Below are 20,296 nucleotides of genomic sequence, written 5' to 3'. Positions count from 1 at the left end.
CCTTTTCATCCCCTATCCATCCAATTGAATGTTGGATATCTTATGAATACAGAATCATATTCAAACCCCCAACAGTCTCAGGCCTAGAACTGGGAACTTAAAAAGGTAGAAACTGGAGAAGTGAGAGCTAATGGGACTATGAGGAAGAAATTCAATGTCCCTGTAGGCCTTTGTTCACAGATATCTATTTTGTCTGGTTGTTTTGGAGATAGAGAGAATGTGGGATTTTAGCTTTTGAAGAAGGGACATAAACTTTACAATTTGATGTTGCCCCTGTACCTGACTTCTTCTATTGCCAAGTACAAGGGAGTTTTCATTGCAAAGAAATGGGGTTGTAAATCAGAGATTTTGTGAAAACCCATGGCTAACTACATTGAAACAATGTCTCCTCTCAAGGCAGTTGCACACTAAAATATATAACCCAACTCCTGTATAAGTAAAGGGGCAGGAGTAGTTTTTTGGCCTCTGGGAAACAGAGACACATGGGTAAATCAACTGTTTGTTACATGAATGGACCCCAGAAGTAGATTTATATTGGAGAAGAATCTCCCTCATAAAAGGATCCTAACAAAGATGAGCGACCCATGCCATGGCACTAACAAACTCTCCCTATTCAAAGCACTGGACTTGTAGTGAAGCAGAGAGAAATCTCTAGCTTTGGAAGGAGAAGTTGCCAAGAGGTATGCACAGGGGCAAAAGAGAGACTCCAGGAAAGGGCACCTCAGAAACTGGTCAAGATGGGGCAAGCTGGTAAGCCCGTAGGCAATGGAAGTTCCAGATGACATCATCAGTACTCACTTCCCTAGACAATCTCTTTTATCCAAGAGAACCCTAGAATCTTCTGTGATGTCACCAGTGTTGTGGTAACCAGAGAGGCTTGTGGGGTATTCCTTCAGATCCTCATGGGTTCCCAAGGAGGCATGTTGTCCATGCTCCTCAGGGTATTTGGGAGAGAGAATAGAATACACACAGACACCAGACCAAGGCAGAGAGAGTCCGGACGCCCGTCATGGTGGAAAAGGGCAAGAAACAACTGGTCATGGAGAAGGCACAGTGAGTCCTGGGCAAGGTTTGGGGAGCTACCTGGAGGATGTGGGCTTCAGCTGGTCCTTCCAGGAATAGGGATTATGATCTGGATCCTTCAGATTCCTCAATGGTAGAACCAGAGTCAAGAGTGTCTGATGATTAATTTTACAGACAGCCTGGTATTGACAAGCCTGCAGTTGCTTTGCTGGGAGATCTTAATTTCCCCCTGAATGGAAAATTACGCAAAGAGCAAACTATGTGAGAATAGAAAAGTGTTGTTCTCAGGATAGAGTGTTCATGTACTTCATCTTAATATAGTTTCCTCTAGGTTACATGAGCATGTGATGCCAAGAACAGAGAGGGCTATTCCCCTGCCTATGAATCAAGGTCTCAGACACTTTGGTATGGAACACACGTGATGTGGACTGATTCACAGTCTGGGGTTCCTATAGTAGTGTATGAGCTCTCACCATGCATTTAAAGAAGACTAGAAAAGTTTTGGCTAGTGTGCTAAGAGGTACGGATTTTGTTGTCAGATATGAGCTGACAATGCCCTCCATTTATTCTTGCCTGGCACAGCTTATGCATTTCAGGGCTAGGGTGATTACAATAGGAAGTCAGGCATATGTTTAGTGATGGTGGTTGTGAACAGGGACCTAGCTGAGGAGCCCAGCTTGAAGATACCTATGATGCACTATAAGGGATTCTCGGTGTCTCTAGATTTTCCCCTTTCTCAGGCTTCTGTGTGGGACAAAGCATGGTTTCCCTTTCCCTGTCGTATTATCTCTACAAGGTTACTAGTGTTTTTCTACCTACAGGGTCTGTTGGGGAGCCATCACCCCAACCCCCGACCATCAATGAGCAGGAGAAGAGATGCGAGAGTTTGGAGAAGCTCAAAAGAGAGCTCCAGAACATAAAAAATGCCAGAGACGAACTTCAGGGAATCCTGGCCAACTACACTAACAAGGATTTAAATGACAGGTAGTCTTTATGCCCAGATCTCTGCTGACTATCTTGGTCCATCCCTGTTAAGCCCAGATTCCCTCATACCACAGGTGGCTACAACTCCAGGCTGTCTGCATATCCAAATCAATTTTGCTGATTGGATTGTCGACACAGAACTTCAAGTTCAGATAGGAGTGATATGGGGTCACAGACATTTTGATTCCTCCAAAAGTTATTCAGAGCCTGTGGCATGAATCACAGTCTGGGGATGAAGGTAGTAATGTGTGAGCTCTCATCCTGCCATTTAAAAAGCTTACACAGGTGTTGGTTTGTGGGAGTTCCTAGGTAATGTTTGTTTATAGCCAATCCTTTCCATAATTGACCAGGCAGTGATTTGGGAACAATTGGTCCTCTCAACAGCTGGAGAGGCCTGTCCCACATACTGCCTCTCAGTATGACTGGGTTAGCTGCAGTTCATAATGGCTTTTCTCAAATTTTGTTCATTATACTCTCAGATAAAGCCAAATCAATTTATTTATTTGGCATTCTGATTGAGTGTAAGTGTGTGTGTGTGTCTGTGTGTGTGTGTGTGTGTGTGTGTGTGTGTGTGTGTGTAAAAGAGAGAGAGAGAGAGACAGAGACACAGACTCAGAGAGATACTGGGTGCATGTGAGCTTGTGTGTGTGTTTGTGGATGTGTGTGTTCCTGTGTGTGTGTGTGTTCCTGTGTGTGCAGCTTAAGATCTAGAGAGTCTGTGTCATGTGATATATCCTTAGGTTTTGCCTGACTCCATTTCCAGGCAATAGCAGTGAGGAAGCCAGGGAGGTTCATTCTGAGTAGCAGAGGACTTGACCTCTGTGCTCACCATGGATGCACATTGGAATCTCCTGGTTTGTTATAAAGACTTTTCCCTGTAGATATGATTATGTCCTTTGGGAATTTATGTAGCAATAGAGCCAAGGATTGACTATTCCATGTCGAAACCAGGAGGAGAATCATACAGATTTAGCGTGGACCCAGGCCTTTGACACAGATTCCTGGAAAGTTCTGGGAGAGCAAGTCTATTCTTTCAAACCCCTTCAGGGAGCTGAAGCAGATAAGCACCCTGCCTTTTCTTCCCTGGGCTTACTGGCCCAAGGTGAAGAGTAATAAGTTTAATAAGCACCAAGTTGAACAGGTAACAAGGAGCTAGGTCCAGTGGCATATATGGGGTAGGATAGTGCATGATTCAGCTTGAATTGAAATGATCCTTGTATCCTTAGTTCATGGGACAATTTGTTGCTTGGGCCATGCCCTCCCACAGGATCAACTTTGAGACATATATGCTTGAGATGCAACATGACCAGGTGATGACTGACCTGAAGAGAATGCCCAGGGACATCAGTGAGGCCTTATCCAAGTGCAAGGAGTTGACTAAAGAAAATCAGTTCTACTGGTGAGTGACTAACAGGGTCATGACCCAAGAAATAGGCCCAGGATATGTCTGACAATCCTTGTCTTTGAACTAACGTGGGGGCTTAGGTTCTATACTCTTAGTCTCTAAACAGGAAGCCTGCCTCCTTCAAACAAGGCACTAAGATTTTAACATCTTAGACTCATTTTGACCAAGGGTGAAGAGTCTGGGAGCCCCTCAAGCCACTGTCCTTTCCAACTAAGTATCCTCAAGATCGAAACGTTTCCACCATGATGGAGATATCAATCAATCTTGGGCCTCGTGGGCTCTGAAAGTAGATTCATAGATGGGGTTTCCAGGAGAAACATAGAAAGATAGTGTGATGCTTGGGTCTCTTCACTCCTAGAGAATTTTGCCCTATACCTACAGGTGGTTTTTTAATACCACAGACTCATAAGCACATATAGACCCCATGTTCTTTTCTGAGAGATACATGAGTCCCTGTTCGTGTCAGGGTTTTCAAAAGTTCCTTGGGTCTTCTGGAAAGTGGCAGTCCTCTGGATTTGATCTCCCTCTATGGCCAATCTGGATACTTGTCTGGGGCTGTCTGGGGATCAGGGCCCATGATGAAGGAATGGTGCTTGGAGGAATGGGAGGAAGATGGATGGATGCTGCCTGGAATCACCATGTTTTTGTTTGTGGCTCAGCTTTAGGAACTGCCACCTCCTGATTGAATCTAAGCTCATCCAGCACAAAGTCAGGATGTTGAGGAGTGAGAACAGACAGCTGCTAAGGGATCAGATTGCATTGGCAGAATACAACATAGAAATAAAAATACTATGTAAAGAAGGCAGCCAGAATATCAAAGACCACTATACTACGCAGCAGCAGGTAGGATGAATGAAGCATCATGGGCAGAATGCCCTAATGTGTAATCATAAAGACAATCAAGCCTATGTAACCATGCTGCACCTTATCCAGGCTCTCTCCTATGTCTCATCCAGTTTTACACTTCTGTGATCATTTCCAAGACTTTCTGTGGAGTTACCCTCTTTTGAAGAAATTGGATTTCAGCCATGCCCTCTCTTCCCAATACCAGTCGGCCACCTCTAGCTTGCCACTGTAGGCAGAGGAGATCCTGGACCCCTGAATGCAACATCTTTAGGTTCTATGGTATGGAGAGGTGCCTCAGGATGCCACTTTCTGAATTATCTAGGAACCAGGCCCTCTGTTCTTCTCTATGGCAACTCATCCAGAGGGGCTTGAGCCTGTCCTCTCCTAGGACAGAAGGGCAGGCTCCAATTTTATTGTGTATGTATATGTGTGTGTATGTGTCTCATGGCTTGCCTGAAAAGATGCAGCGTCCTTTACATGTCTCTGAGATGAAGTACTCGTACAGGATGGCAGTATCTAAGGAGCCATACACATAGCAGGGCTATTGGGTTTTGTTTTTGTTTTTGTTTTTTCCTTCATGAGTATCCCCTTTAGAGTTCAATGCTTACCCTTGGGAAGAATTCCATGAAGTGTACTCTTGCTGATTACAGTATCCCTTCAGTGTGCATGAATTTCCTGTGAGATGGTTTCTCTGGGGATTCCCAGATATAGGGGTTCACAAGGAGAGCCAAGGAAGGATTCAGCACTCCAGAAATAATAAGAGCCTTCACTTCAAAGTTTGCTAGGCTCCCTAGATTGCCTCTGTTCAATAATAGATTCAGACCCTGATACACACTTATTTTTCAATGTAAAAAATATTTAGACTATTGGAGAAATGTGGTGTTTTACTTTAACACCAGCACAGTGTGTAGTTCACAATTCAGTGTCAAGCAATATTTTACATTTGAAAAAAACATCCAGGCCCAGGTGCTCTCTGACCCTTCTCCTATGGAGATACAGGAAAGATCTCAGATGAAAGGTCATACTGGATTATCCTGATGAGTAAAGCTGATGTTTCCTGGATCGCTGACATGACAAGATCTCACCAGGCTTTTTTCTCTTCCTCCCATAGGTCTGAAATATTCTGCAGAAGCTCAAACAGATCAGAGACCAGGTCAAGATCTTGCTCCGACACAACTGTTCACCAGGAGCACTGGATGTACAAAGCAAATTAACCACCATTGCATCTAATCCTTGTAACCATGGCAATCTTGGGCTGCATTTTCTTCTATTTTGGTTTGCTATGGGTAATGAGGCCTTTATTTTGTCTAGCCTCTGGTCCAGCAAGACTGCCTGTTTGGAAGGCTTCAGAGAAGTACTGAGATACATCAAGATCTGCTGGGCATACAGCAGGACTCTGAGAATGCCAATTTTGGCCGGTCCTGTTGGGTCATCAAGAATTATTTCATAGTGATCAGTCAAGTGAATTTGAAAAACTTTGAGGTATCATCTGTAACATCTCTCATGTTAGCCTTGAAGGACTAGTCCATCAGCAGAACACCCACCCCAATGAGGCACGCCTATATTCATCTTCAACAGATTATTACCATCAGTGACTGCTTTGCACTATTTCACCAAGGCCAGCAACAGGCTGTGGGTCTGTGCTGAACATCTGCAGCAAGAGAATGATGCTTAGCTTAATTATTTTGTTTGGTTTTTGGTTAGAGTTTTGATTTCTTTGGGTCTTTGGTTTTCCTGTGTTTTCATTTGAAGTTTCATTATATATTCATTATCTTTTTGTTACTATAACTAATTTGTATTTTTGCTAAGTCTATATCTTTTATAAACTGACTCCCCACGTTAAGATGTTATTGAATAAAATTAGTGTATTGTTATGGATAAAACATCATCTCTAATTATTTCTATTATAAGGACATTCTGCATTTATGTGTGGTTCATACATAGTCCTGTAACACTAGAAGTTTCAGGCAGGAATGGGACTCTTCAAGTATTATGTAGTTTAGGCTTCATAAGTAGTGCCCAGCCAGCCAGAGCTCCACAGAAAATTGAGCTTTTGATGTGGATAATGTGTCAAACTTTGTGGATCCCAATGTCAGGATGGAAAAAGTATCCATGCTCTATCTCTATAGTCAAAAATTTAGCTACAGTCATAATGTACTCTCCTGTGGATGACCACGTTGGACAAACAAATTAGAAACACAACATTATTTCTCTAATACATCCCAGGAAACAAAAATATTCACACTGAGTAATTAAAATCTTCTGAATTATAAATGAAGTGATTGGGATTAAAATGACCTTCAAAGGTCATTTCATAATTGAAGGTTTGATACCTACTTCATAGAACTGTTTTACAAAGGAGTAGTAGATATGGACTTGCTGGAGGGGTTGTGACAATGGAGGTTAGCATTGAGGTTTCAAAAGCTCATGCCATTCCCTGCCTCTGTCTTTGTCCCTGTCTTTGTCACTATCTCTCTGTCTCTGTTGATCTCACTATGTTTCTCTCTCTTTTTCTCTATATCTCAGTCTACAATGTCTCTGTCTCTGCCTCAGTCTTTCTGTTTGACTGTCAATCTGTATCTATCTATCTCTTTCCTCTGCCTCCTCTATATGTATCAGATGCAAGTTCATCTACTCCTCTAGTTCCATGATGCCTGTATGCATGCCTGCCTGCCTACTGCCAAGTTCCCCACCTTGACAATCCTGGATCACACTTTTATATTGTTGGCCAACCCCAATTGAATATTTTCTTTATACGTTATCCTGGTCAAGATGTGCCCTAGCAATAAAACAGTGAATAAGAAAGCAAAAGAAACTCTTTTTTTTTTTTTCCTGATTAATTTCTTTTTTTTTTTAATATTTTTATTACATATTTTCCTCAATTACATTTCCAATACTATCCCAAGAGTCCCCCATAGCGCCCCCCACTTCCCTACCCACCCATTCCCATTCTTTTGGCCCTGGCATTCCCCTATATTGGGGCATATAAAGTTTGCAAGTCCAATGGGCCTCTCTTTCCATTGATGGCCGACTAGGCCATCTTTCGATACATATGCAGCTAGAGACAAGAGCTCCAGGGTTCTGGTTAGTACATCATGTTGTTCCAACAATAGGGTTGCAGATCCCTTTAGCTCCTTGGGTACTGTCTCTAGCTTCTCCATTGGGAGCCCTGTGATACATCCAATAGCTGACTGTGAACATCCACTCCTGTGTTTGCTAGGCCCCGGCATCGTCTCACAAGAGACAGCTATATTTGGGTCCTTTCAGCAAGATCTTGCTAGTGTATGCAATGGTGTCAGCGTTTAGAAGCTGATTATGGGACGGATCCCTGGATACCGCAGTCTCTAAATGGTCCATCCTTTCATCACAGCTACGAACTTTGTCTCTTAATCAATGCAAAGATCAGCTACAAGATGGGAGAGGATCTTCACCAAGTGTACATATGACAGAGAGTTCATTTCTAGACAATCGGATGGTGTTTAAAACCAAACACCAGGAACCTGCCTGTTAAATATTAAAACATTATAAATTTAAACATTTCAAAATGTTCTATGGCTGTACATGGTAGTGCACACCTGTAATCCCAGCAGTCAGAAGGCAGAGGCAAGAAGAACTGCATGAGCCTCTGGACAGCCTGGTCTATGTACTAGATTCTGGGACAGCAGGAGTAACTAGAGAGTCCCGGTCTCAAACACACTCCCTTCTGATGTTCTGTCGAACTGAACAGAATCTTCAAGGAAGAGAAAGAAATGGATCATAGATATGTATTTAAATATTTAATATCCTTCCTCATAGGAAAATGCAAATTAAAATAGTTTTAACCTTGTATCTTACTGCAGTCAGAATGGCTATTACCAGTAGTTTAAGGACCACAACTGTTGGTATGAGTGTGGGGTAAGAGAACATATATTCACCTGTACAGTCATTACAAAAAACAGGAGAAATGTTCTGGAAAACATTACTAGAGATAGATCTTCTATATGAACCAGCTATACTATTTGTGGGGGTGTGAATGAGAAGAACCCTTATAGGCTCATAGATTTGAATACTTGGTCAACAGGGTATAGCACTATTTGATCGAATTTGGAGCTGTGGCCTTCTGTGGGGGTGGGCTTTAAAGTTTCAAAAGCCCAGCTCAGGGCCAGTATCCCTGCTTCCTGCAGATCCAGATACAGAACACTCAGCTACTTCTCCAACACCATGTCTGCCTGTGCATGATTCTGTCAGGACAAAAATGTACTAAAATTCTGAAAAGACCCCCATTTAAATGCTCTCGTTAAAAGGACCTATCATGGTCCTGTTGTCTCTTTCTAGCAAGAGAACACAGACTCAGACACTATTCCAGGGCATATAGCCAAAGGCATTATCCTAAGACAGAGACCTGGGTGTGCTCATGTTCCTTACTGATTTATTCACAATAGGCAGGACATCAAAACAACCCAGACGTAAATATAACTGATGAAAGGATAATGAATATATGGTTCATATAGACAATGGTAATGAACTGTGACAATATAAATGAAATTTACAGGTTAAAGGATGGAGACATGAATAATCTTTCTGAGTGATATAACCCAGACCCAAAAAGACAAATACCACATGATGTGTCTTATGTGGATGGTAACTTTGAATGTCTAGAGATGTGTATCTAAACTGCAGTATCCAGAGAAGGTAATGCATAGTGTTGGGTTATAGGAGGATATTTCAAGAAAATAATAGAACACATAATTTGTGAAGGAGAAAAAAGGAAAACAGTAGGACAGAGTGAGGTAAATATCTTGGGAGATTGCAGAGGACTGTGGTGGCTTGAATATGCTTGATTATGGGAGTGGTACCTTTAGGTGTTGTGGCCTTGTTAGAAACAGTGTGTCAGTGTGGAGGGTGAGCTTTGAGATCCTCCTACTAAACACCAGTTAGACAGTCTTCTTGGTGCCTTAGGAATAAGATATAGAGCTCTTAGCTTCTTCTCCAAAGTAATGTCTGTCTAGATGCTGCCATGCTTCCTGTCTTGAAATCAATTGACTGAGCCTCTGAACCTATAAGCCAGTGCCAATGAAAAGTGGCCTTGTTCCTGTGTCTCCTCACATCAATAAAACTCAAAGACCTGGGGCAGTAGACCACCATGTCCATAATTTGGTAAAGTTGAGTGGGTTGGAAGTCCCAGACCCACAGTAGATGGCAAAAGTGTCACCTGCTTCCTACCAGGCCTCTTTCATGGGACCAAAACCTCTACATAGGAACATGGCCTGTGGTCATTTAGAACAGAATAGGGTTCCCCCTACTAATGAGGTACCTAGAAGATGGTAGGGTTCAGTCAATAAGCTTCCCTTCCCAGACATTCCTTCCTCAGAAGGTACTTAACTTCTAGTCTAACCTCAAGACATGTTATGCTTTCATTTCCATGAAAAACAATCAATAAACAGTTTAGAACAAAGGACTGTCTCTCTCATCAAATCAACTGTGGGTTATACGAAGAAAAAGCCTTTGCCTACAGAGCCATGCCATCTAAGTCTCCAACAGAAGGCCCCTTAATTCTCCTGGACTAGTCACTTCTGAGCTAATACAGAATTTCCCATTCCCTGTTTTCAGGGCTAGTTCTCAGCCTGCTGGCCTCCTACATGCTCAGCTCCTCTGTGACTTCTAGCAGTACCTGCATGTCCAAGATTCTGAGAACCCCTTGGCCTGGTCTCCTTGCAGGCCAGCAGGCTCTAACCTGCTATAAACTCCCTGCAACTCAGCACTGTCTGGATGTCCAGGATTTCCTGGGTCCATGTCCCCAGACTGCTTAACATAGGCCCATGGAATTCAGAACCTCCATTCTCTACTCTTGCCTGTGGTTTTCAATGTCAAATGGACTCCAAGGAGTCAGGGAACCCCAGCTTCGATCTCCCATGCCCAAGGCTACATTCTTCCACACCCTAAGTAGTGTAATTGCATTTCAATCCAGGTCAATACCAGACAGTGGGCTTAGGATACATACAATCTACCATGTCTGCATTTGGTCTGCCCAGTTGGTTTCCCACACCTGTGCTGCAGACCAGAAAGCAAAACAACACTAAGACAAGGAAGTAGTATGGAGGTGGGATAACTGACTGCAGACTTTTGAAAGGCCACCTGTAAGCCTACAATTTAAGAAGCTTTATAATACACAAACCCATATAAAGGAGGTTTAAATGAAAATACCCTATTATGCTCTGACAATTCCTCCCCTGAACATAATATACTACCCAATGAAAAGCCCAGGGCCAGGTTTGCTTTATCTTGTTTGGAGTTGCTCATCACTGAGTCTCATACACACTCCCCAATCATTAAAGACTGCTTCCATTGCTCTTCCTCCCTTTCTGGAAGTCAATGGTCAGACCACATTGCTGAAGAAGATGGTATCTGGCACAGCCATCAATTCAGGCATCTATCTCATTATTTTCTTGAGAACATATCTATTACTCTTTAGCAGTTACTTGGAGATATTTGGCCCATTGCAACCCACCAAATGTCTATAGAAGAGATAATCCCTTGGTAGCTGAGATTGCAAATCCCAGTCCACCATCACCCTCCTAAAATCTGGCAACTGATATTCTAATTTCAGCTTCTCTAAGTGGGCTAAACTGGAGAGGGAGCCCAGGGCCTCAGGCACACCAAGCAGCAAACACTACAGGACAATACACTACACTTCACCACAGCATACCGCACCACACCACACTATAGTATACTACACTAGATAACCCCAGTCCTCCTGTTTCTCTGAGATCAACTTTGGCTGTCCACTGTGGGAACATGTCTTCTTTATATATCTGCACTGGATATAGGAAAATATGTTTTAACCAAGATCACTTTGGTGTTTGTCTAGCAAGTTTGTTGGCAATGTTAAAGATTTTCAATTGACATGCAACTTTATCCTTTGTGAAGATTCAATATAAGAATACAATGTACAACTATTAAATTATTTATCATTTCTTTTCATTGGGAGCTTTCAACTCCCATTTTCATTTTGACCTAATGTTTTCTTGTTGGTTGGTATTGTGGTAGAAGCTGTTCCACACTCTTTAATTTTCTTCTCCTAGGTATAATGACCATTACCATACAACCCTGAAAATATTCATCTCATCAGATAGATTTAAAGTGGCTAAATACTCTTTTGCAAACAAATTATGGATTATGGAGAATCTGGGGGTTGGGTTTTAAAATACTTTCACCAAAATAGTCAGAATATAAAACCTCTTACCTAGTTTCTGGTTTATTTCGAAGGAACAGCTCACCTGTAGTATAGAAATGTTTTTCTTAAACAAGGACTTGCTGTAACCAAGTTTGGGAGGGTTAGCTTTAATTGTCAGTTGGAAACAACCTGGAGTGAATCTGGGAGGAGAGTCTCAACAAGGGATATTTCCCTGGGTGGCCTGTGGGCATATCTTTGGGGTTAGTTCTCCTAGTCAAATTAATTGATATCAAAAACCACAGCCCACTCTCAGAGGCAATATTCCCTAGACAAGGAAGAGGCCCCGAATGCATAAAGGTGGAGAATTGAGCTGAACACAAGTAAGCACTCAAGTGAGCTAGTGAGCATATCTGTGTTCATTTGTCTCTGCATTGCAATGTCAGTGTGATGTGACCAGTACTCTCAAGCACCAGCTGTCACGACTTCCTGCAATGCTGGGCAGTCACATGAAACTGTAAGCTAAACAAACTGTTTCTCTCCTAAGATGCTTTTTCTGAAGTGTCTTTTCATTTGTCCACCCTGTCAGATCTTCTCATTTGGAGGCTTGGAACTCTTTTTACTTTATTTCTCCATCAAATGTAATATGTTTCTGGGAACTGAACTTTCCCTTCTACAATGTTAAGTACTAGAATTAATTTCTTTTTCTTATTGTAATTTGACATCTGTTATCTAACAATCCCCATCTCCTTCCTTCTACTCAGGTCTCTACAAGAACTATCTCATCTACTCTATTTCTATAGAAGATGTAATCCCTTGGTAGCTGAGATTGCAACTCCCAGTCCACCATCACCCTCCTAAAATCTGCCAACTGATATTCTAACTTCAGCTTCTCTAAGTGGGCTAAACTGGAGAGGGAGCCCAGGGCCTCATGTATACCAACCAGCAAACACTACACGAGTATACACTACACGTCACCACAACACACCACCCCTCTCCACACTACAGTATACTACACTAGAGAACCCCAGTCCTCCTGTTTCTCTGAGATCAACTTTCTTTCTTAGCACTTGCTCAGCCTTCCTGCATGGATTATCTGCCCAAACAAGGTGAATGTAATAAAACAAAGGGAACATTTTCTACTTTCATAATCCACATTAAAATTTGCTGTGAACTCTCTGCAGTTCATAACCACCAGGAACACCTGGCCTCCATTCTCCCCATTGCCACTTACTGGGTTCCCTCTCCATTTTTTCTGTTCTCTTTTCTAATCTGAGGATACAGCCTTGGATACTCATTTTTTGGGTACTTTGTCCTTTCCTTCAGACCTCTGTATTTGCTGTTTCTCCCCTTAGGACTCTGTGTATCAGGCTGAGTACTTATAGAGCTGTTTCTAACTCTGCATCAGCCGATACCCACAAGAGCTTCTGGCCCTCAGACAGGTGGTTCTCCAAAGCTTTAGATAAGAGGTGTGACTCTGAATAACACCCTGACTCCTGCAGACGGATGGCTGCTGAACAAACTCCATGACTAGTTGTACCAGGAGGGTTTTGGGACTCCTCCAAGTCTGGCTGCACTGCAGCTTCTCCTACAATTCAATGGGGATGCCTTACAGGTTAAGAGGATCAGTCAAGTACTAACAAGGTGGCCACATGGACACATCCAGAAAGGCATGGTACAGGAGAAGCTGAAATTCCTACTTGTTCATGTGAAGGCTGCTAATAGAACATTAATGTCCAGGCAGCTAGGGTGAGGGTCTTGACCACACCCTATACTCCAACTTGGCCACACCTTCTTATATTGCCACTCAGTGGGCTGAGCGTATAAAAACGATAACAAATATTGATGCAAAAATACTCAATAACTTCTTGGAAACTGAATCTAATAACACATGCAAATGATCATTCACCATGATCCAATAGGCATCATGCATAGGATGTAAGAATGATTCAATGTTTTGGAATTCATCAAAGTAATATACTATGTAATAAATTTAAGAAAGTATTACTTGATCATCTCTTTAGATGCTGTATCATCCCACGGATGCAGGAATGATTCAATATATGGAAATCCATCAATGTAATCCACTATATAAAATAACTTAAAATATATTGGATAATCTCATCAGATGCTGAAAAAGTGTTTGACAAAATACAATACAACTTCAAGTTCAATGCACTGGAGGGATCAGAAATCACGGTCTATATCTGAATATAATAAGAGCAACATAGAGCAATCCAGTTGCCAACATCAAAATATATGGATAAAAATTTGAACCCATCCCCTTAAAATCAGAGACAAGGAAAGACTTCCCCCTCTTCCTCTATGTATTCAACATAGTTCTTGACATTTTACCCAGAGCAATCAGGCAAAAAAAAGCAGATCAAAGTGATACAAATTGGAAGGGAGGAATTCAAGACACTACAATTTGAGGAGTATGGGATATTACACATAAGTGAGCCCAAAAAAATCCAGGAGAGAACTCCTACAGATGATAAACCCCTTCAGCAAAGTCAATGGATATAAAATTAACTCAAAAAATCCAGGAACTTTCCTCTACTCAAAGGGTAATTAGGTTGAGGAAGAAATTTTAAAAAACAACATACTTCACAATAGTCACAAACAATATCTTGGTGTGACTCTAACAAATCAAGGGAAAGATCTGAATGACAAGAACATTAAGTCTCTGAACAAAGAAATCAAAGAAGACCATAGAATATGGAAGGATCTCCCATGGTCATTAATGAGCAGGATTAATATAGTAAAAAAGGTCCATCTCGCCAAAATAATCTACGGATTCAATGTAATCCCCATCACAATTCTAACTCATTTCCTCACAGAGATAGAAAAAGCAATTCTCAAATTTATCTGGAATAACAGAAACCACAGTATAGCAAAAACTATTCTTAACAATAAAAGAATGGCTGGGGAAATCACCATCCCTGATGTCAAAATATAACACAGGGCAATAGTGATAAAAATGGCATGGTACTGGTATAGACAGACAAGTAGACAGATGGAATGGAATTGAAGACCTAGAAATGGACCTACACTCATATGGTACTTGATCTTTGTCAAAGGAGCCAAAACCATCCAGTGGATAAAAGACAGCATTTTCAACAATTGGTGCTTGTTCAACTGGCAGTATGCATATAGAAGAATGCAAATTGATCTATTCTTATCTCCTTGTACAAAGCTCAAGTCCAAGTCACTCAAGGACCTCCACATAAAACAAGATACACTGGATCTAATACAAGAGAGAGCAGTAGAGAACCTCAAACATATTGGCAAAGGGGAAATGTTGCTGTACAGGACACGAATGGCTCATGCTGTAAGATAAAAAACATTGTCAAATGGGACCCCATAAAATTGAAAAGCTTTGTAAGGCAAAGGATGCTGTCTAAAGGACAAAATTGCACACACATATTGGGAAAACATCTGTACCAACCCTACGTCTGATAGAGGGCTAATATCCAAAAAATACCAAGAACTCAAGAAGTTACACTCCAGAGATCTTAATAACCCTATTAAAGAATGGGGTACAGAGCTAAACAGAAAATTCTCAACTGAGGAATCTTGAATGGTTGAGATGTACTTAAAGAAATGTTCAATATCTTTAGTCATCAGGGAAATGCAAATCAAAATGACCCTAAAATTCCACTTCACAGCACTCAGATGGGCAAAGAACAAAAGTCAGCTGACAGGGGATTCTGGCAAGAATGTGAAAAAAGAAGAACATTCCTCCATTCCTGCTGGGACAGCAAGTTGGAAAAACCACTTTGGAGATCAATCTGGCAATTCCTGAGGAAGTTGGAAATAGTTCTACCTCAAATACAGGTATACCACCATGGTACATAGACCCAAAAGATTCTCCAATATATTAAAAGGACACATGCACCACTACTTTCATAGCAACCTTATAATGACCAGATGCGAAAACAACCCAGATGTCCCTCAACAGAGGAATGAATACAGAAAATATGGTACATTGAACAGAAGTACTACTCAGCTTTAAAAACATTACTTCATGAAAGTCAAAGGCCAATGTTTGGAAGTTGAAATATCATCCTCAGTGTGATATCCTAGTCACAAAAGGATATAGATGGTATGTAGTTATTGATAAGTGGAAATTGTTCAAAAAATGCATGGAATCCTCACGATACAACTAACAGACTATGGGAAACCGAAGAAGAAGGAAGATCACACCAAAGTGTGAATGCTACAGTTCTACTCAGAAGGGGGAAGAAAAAATGTTTGGAAGTAGGAGGAGAGAAGGATCTGGGAGGGAGAGAAGAGTAGGAGGTAAAGGGGGTTCTGGTTCAGACATGGGAGGAGACTGGGAAGAAGTACAGAGTGAAAGTCATTTGAAAGGAGGTCTGTAGCCACTAGGGAGGGGGAACTGTGTGTAACCACTATAAAGTCTCAGATGCCAGGGACCCAAGAGATTCCCAGAACCCAACATGAAGGACATTAGCCGAATACCAAACAAAGAAGAAGTAGGAACTATACAGACCATATTTATTGGATAAGCATGGAAACCTTCGAAGCATGGAGCCACCCAACCATCTCAAAAGTATTAATCCAGAATTCCTTCTCTCAAAAGTAAATGCAGGGATAAAGAGAGGAGCAGAGCTTGAAGGAAAGGCCATCTAGAGACTGCCCCAACTTGGGATCCATTCCATCTGGGGACACCAAACCCAGTCACTATTGCTGATGTCAAGAAATCTGATGCTGTCAGGAGCCTGGCAAGTTTCTCTCTCTCTCTTCTCTCTCTCCTTTTTTTTCCCCCCCACAGGTGCAGGAACATTTTTGTTGCTTTTCCCTAAACACAGTGTAACATTGATTGATAACATTTGTATCAAGTTAGGATTATGGGTAATCAGGAGACGATTCAGTATATCAGTATGTAGCAATGGTCCTCAACCTTCCTAATGCTGCAGCAAATCTTTTATGTACTTCTTCATGTTTTGGTGATACTCCCGCCCCCATACCATGTAATTATTGAAATGCTACTTCATAACTGCAACTTTGGTATTTGGTCTCTCTTGAAATGCTATGCATGCAGCCAAACATGAGACCGAGCAAGGGGACCCAGATTGTGAAGTTAGGACAAGGACTGAAGGAACAGAACGGGATTGCAACTCCATAAGGAGAACAACAAATTCAACCAAACAGAGCCTCGCAAAACTCACATGCACTAAACCACTAAGCACATAGTACATGAGGGGATATCCAGAGTTCCAGCTGGATACGTAGCAGAAGAATGCCTTATCTGGCATCAATGGGAGGGAATGCCCTTGGTCCTGTACAGGCATGATGATCCAGGGTTGGGCAATGCTAGGGCACTGAGGCAGGAGTGTGGGGAGGAGGGGGTATAGGAGCACCCTCATACATAAAGGAAACGCTAGAAGTGGAGGGGATGGGGTTTTTGGAGGGGGAACTGAGAAGGAGGATAACATTTGGAATGGAAATACATAAGAAAATCAATAAAGAAAAAGTAAAAATAAAGTTATAAAAATCACAAATGGGGCAACCCTGGAGAAGGACAATCTACAAAATAGATCAGGATCTACAGATACAAGCCTCACCAAAAGAACTTAGAAAAGAGAATTACAGGCAAAGGAAATACCATAAATGATATTACAAAGTCACTCAAAGAAAATACAAAGAGTAAAAAACTCCTAACTCAAAACATCTAGCAAATACAGGACACAATAAAAAGAACAAAACTAAGAATAATAGAAAAAGAAGTGGGTGAGACTTAACAATTCAAAGACCCAGAAAACATCTTCAACAATATCATTTTTAAAAGTCCTTAACCTAAAGACAGAGATGGCCTTAAGTTTGCAAGAAACCTACAACACACCAAATCGATTCGACCAATACAGAAAATCATCCTGTCACATATTAAACAAAAGTATAAATGTACAGAATAAAAAAAGAAAATATTACAAGCTCTAAGGGAAAAAAAAGTCAAATAACATACAAAGGAAGACCTATGAGAATTACATCAGACTTGTCACCAGAAATGATAATATCTAGAAGATCTTGGACAAATGTCTTGCAAACTCTAAGAGAATACAAATGCCAGCCCTGGCTACTATACCCAGAAAACTCTTTATGACCATAGTTGGAAAAACTAAGATATTCTGCAACAAAAACAAATTCAAACAATATCTTTCCACTACTCCAGCACTACAGAGGATACTAGAAGCAAAATTCAAACAGAATAAGTGTAAACATACCCAAGAAAACACAACAAATGAATAATCTCACAAGAGACCCAAAGAAAAGGAAAAGCATGTTGTCACCATTCCCTGCCCTATTATCTCTATGAGTTTAATAGTGTTTATCAACCTACATGGTCTGTTGGAAAGGCATCACCCCAACCCTCCACCACCAATAAGCAGGATCAGAGAATCAAGAGGATGGAGAAGCTCAAAGGGATCAAAAATGAGAGAGACGAACTCCAGGGAATCCTAGCCAATTACACTAACAAGGATTTGAACAACAGGTAGTCATTATGCCCAGTTCTTTGCTGACTGTCTTGGCCCTCTCTGTTAACCTCAGTTTCCCTCATATCACAGGAGGCTAAAACACCAGGCTGTCCACACATCCCAATTCATTTTGCTGAATGGATTTTCGACACAGAACTTCAAGTTCAGATAGGAGTGAAATGGGACTCAGGCAATTTGATTTCTCCAAAGGTAAATCAGAGCCTGTGGTATGAATTACAGTCTGGGCTTTAGGGTTGTAGTGTGTGAGCCCTAATCCTGCAATGTAAGAATCCTATACAGGTATAAGTTTTGGGGAGATGCAGAGTACACTGTGTTTATGGCCAATCATGTTTGCAGTTGACTTGGAAATAATTTGTGTTCAACTGGTAATTTCAACAGCTGGAGGGGCCTGGTCCCACATACTGTCCCTCAGTATAACTGGATTGGCCATAGTTCATCACTGCTTTTATCACATTCTATTCACTATACTATCAGATAATGTGTGTTCATTTGGCATTCTGATTGTGTTTGATTATGGTGGGGGGTGTCAGTGTGTGTGTGTGTGTGTGTGTGTGTGTGTGTGTGTGTGTGTGTATGTGTTCCACTTAAGAGCTGGAGTGTCTGTGTGGTATGCTGGGGCCTGAGATTTTGCTTGACACAGTTTCCAGCCAAAAATAGTGAAGACAGAGGGAGCCTCACTTTGAGCAGCACAGCATATGAGCTCTGTGCTCACCTTAGGTGCACACTGGAAATGTAGCATCCTGTAGATACTGATTATGTCCTTTGGGAGTTTATGTAGCAATAGAAGCAAGGATTGACAATTCCTTGTCTACAAACAGATATGTAGGTGGACCCAGGACTACAGCACAGGTTCCTGGAAAGTTCTTGGAGTGCTAGTCTATTCTTTCATGCCCCTTCGGGGAGATAAAGTAGGTCAAATCCCTGCCTTTACTTCCCTGCCTCTACTGACCCCAGGCAAAGAGTAATAAGTTTAATAAGCTCCAAGTGGAACTGGTAACATGGAGCAATGTCGTGGTATATATGTGTTGGGGTAGTCCATGATTCAGCTTGAATTAACATGATCCTTGTATCCATAGTTCATGGGATTATTTGCTCCTTGGGCCATGCCCTCCCACAGAATCAAAATTAGGACATTCATGCTCAACATGCAACATGATCAGGTGATGACTGACCTGAAGAGAATGCCTCAGGACATTAGTGAAGCCTTGTACAAGTACAAGGAGTTGACTAAAGAAAATCAATTCTACTGGTGAGTGACTAACAGGATCATGATCCATGTACTAGGCACAGGATATGTCTGCCCATCCTTGTCTTTGAACCAAAGTAGGGGCTCAGTTTATATACTGTTTGCCTCTAAACCAGAAGATATCAGAAAATGGAAAGATCTCCCATGCTCATGGATTGGCAGGATCAACACTGTAAAAATGGCTATCTTTCCAAAAGCAATCTACAGATTCAATGCAATCCCCATCAAAATTCCAACTCAATTCTTCAACCAATTAGAAAGAGCAATCTGCAAATTCATCTGGAATAACAAAAAACCTAGGATAGCAAAAACTCTTCTCAAGGATAAAAGTACCTCTGGTGGAATCACCATGCCTGACATAAAGCTTTACTACAGAGCAATTGTGATAAAAACTGCATGGTACTGGTATAGTGACAGACAAGTAGTCCAATGGAATAAAATTGAAGACCCAGAAATGAACCCACACACCTCTGGTCACTTGATCTTTGACAAGGGAGCTAAAACCATCCAGTGGAAGAAAGACAGCATTTTCAACAAATTATGCTGGCACAACTGGTTGTTATCATGTAGAAGAATGTGAATTGATCCATTTCTATCTCCTTGTACTAAGGTCAGATCTAAGTGGATCAAGGAACTCCACATAAAACCAGAAACACTGAAACTTATAGAGAAGAAAGTGGGGAAATGCCTTGAAGATATGGGCACAGGGGAAAAATTCCTGAATAGAACAGCAATGGCTTTTGCTGTAAGATCGTGAATTGACAAATGGAACCTCATGAAACTTTAAGCTTCTGCAAGGCAAAAGACACTGCCAATAAGACAAAAAGGCCACCAACAGATTGGGAAAGGATCTTTACCTCTCCTAAATCAGATAGGGGACTAATATCCAATATATATAAAGAACTCAAGATGGTGGACTCCAGAAAATCAAATAACCCCATTAAAAAATGGGGCTCAGAACCAAACAAAGAATTCTCACCTGAGGAATACTGAATGGCAGAGAAGCACCTTAAAAAATGGTCATTTGCTTCTTAGGGGTCACGTGAGAGAGGCAGGACAAAATTTACAAGTATTAGATCCCAGTGGAATTGCCAAATGAATGGTTATCATTGCCTTTGGGGGGG

The 20,296-nt window shown here is 41.5% G+C and overlaps 1 protein-coding gene across 1 annotated transcript; it reads left to right on the top strand.

Annotated features, from left to right (window-relative positions):
- Nucleotides 1–902: 902 nt before the first annotated feature.
- Nucleotides 903–19,179, top strand: LOC147001711 (disks large homolog 5-like). Its single transcript, XM_085829000.1, has 5 exons — nt 903–1,053; nt 1,845–2,007; nt 3,275–3,406; nt 4,072–4,255; nt 19,003–19,179. Exons 1-5 carry the CDS (start codon nt 903–905, stop codon nt 19,177–19,179), a joined length of 807 nt encoding a protein of 268 aa, XP_085685126.1.
- Nucleotides 19,180–20,296: the final 1,117 nt, after the last annotated feature.

Source organism: Mus caroli, unplaced genomic scaffold (assembly GCF_978045245.1).
Source record: "Mus caroli unplaced genomic scaffold, Mus_caroli_1 scaffold_12, whole genome shotgun sequence".
NCBI lineage: Eukaryota > Metazoa > Chordata > Mammalia > Rodentia > Muridae > Mus > Mus caroli.
The sequence above is the reverse complement of the archived record's forward strand: the minus strand, read 5'-3'. Positions and strand labels throughout refer to the sequence as shown.

Bases quoted from the DNA above. Each gene is read 5' to 3' on its own strand.
- LOC147001711 (XM_085829000.1), top strand. From the start codon at position 903: ATGGGTTCCCAAGGAGGCATGTTGTCCATGCTCCTCAGGGTATTTGGG. The intron at 3,407-4,071 runs GTGAGTGACTAA...TTTGTGGCTCAG, and splicing joins AAAGAAAATCAGTTCTACTG to CTTTAGGAACTGCCACCTCC. The intron at 4,256-19,002 runs GTAGGATGAATG...TTGTATCCATAG, and splicing joins ACTATACTACGCAGCAGCAG to TTCATGGGATTATTTGCTCC.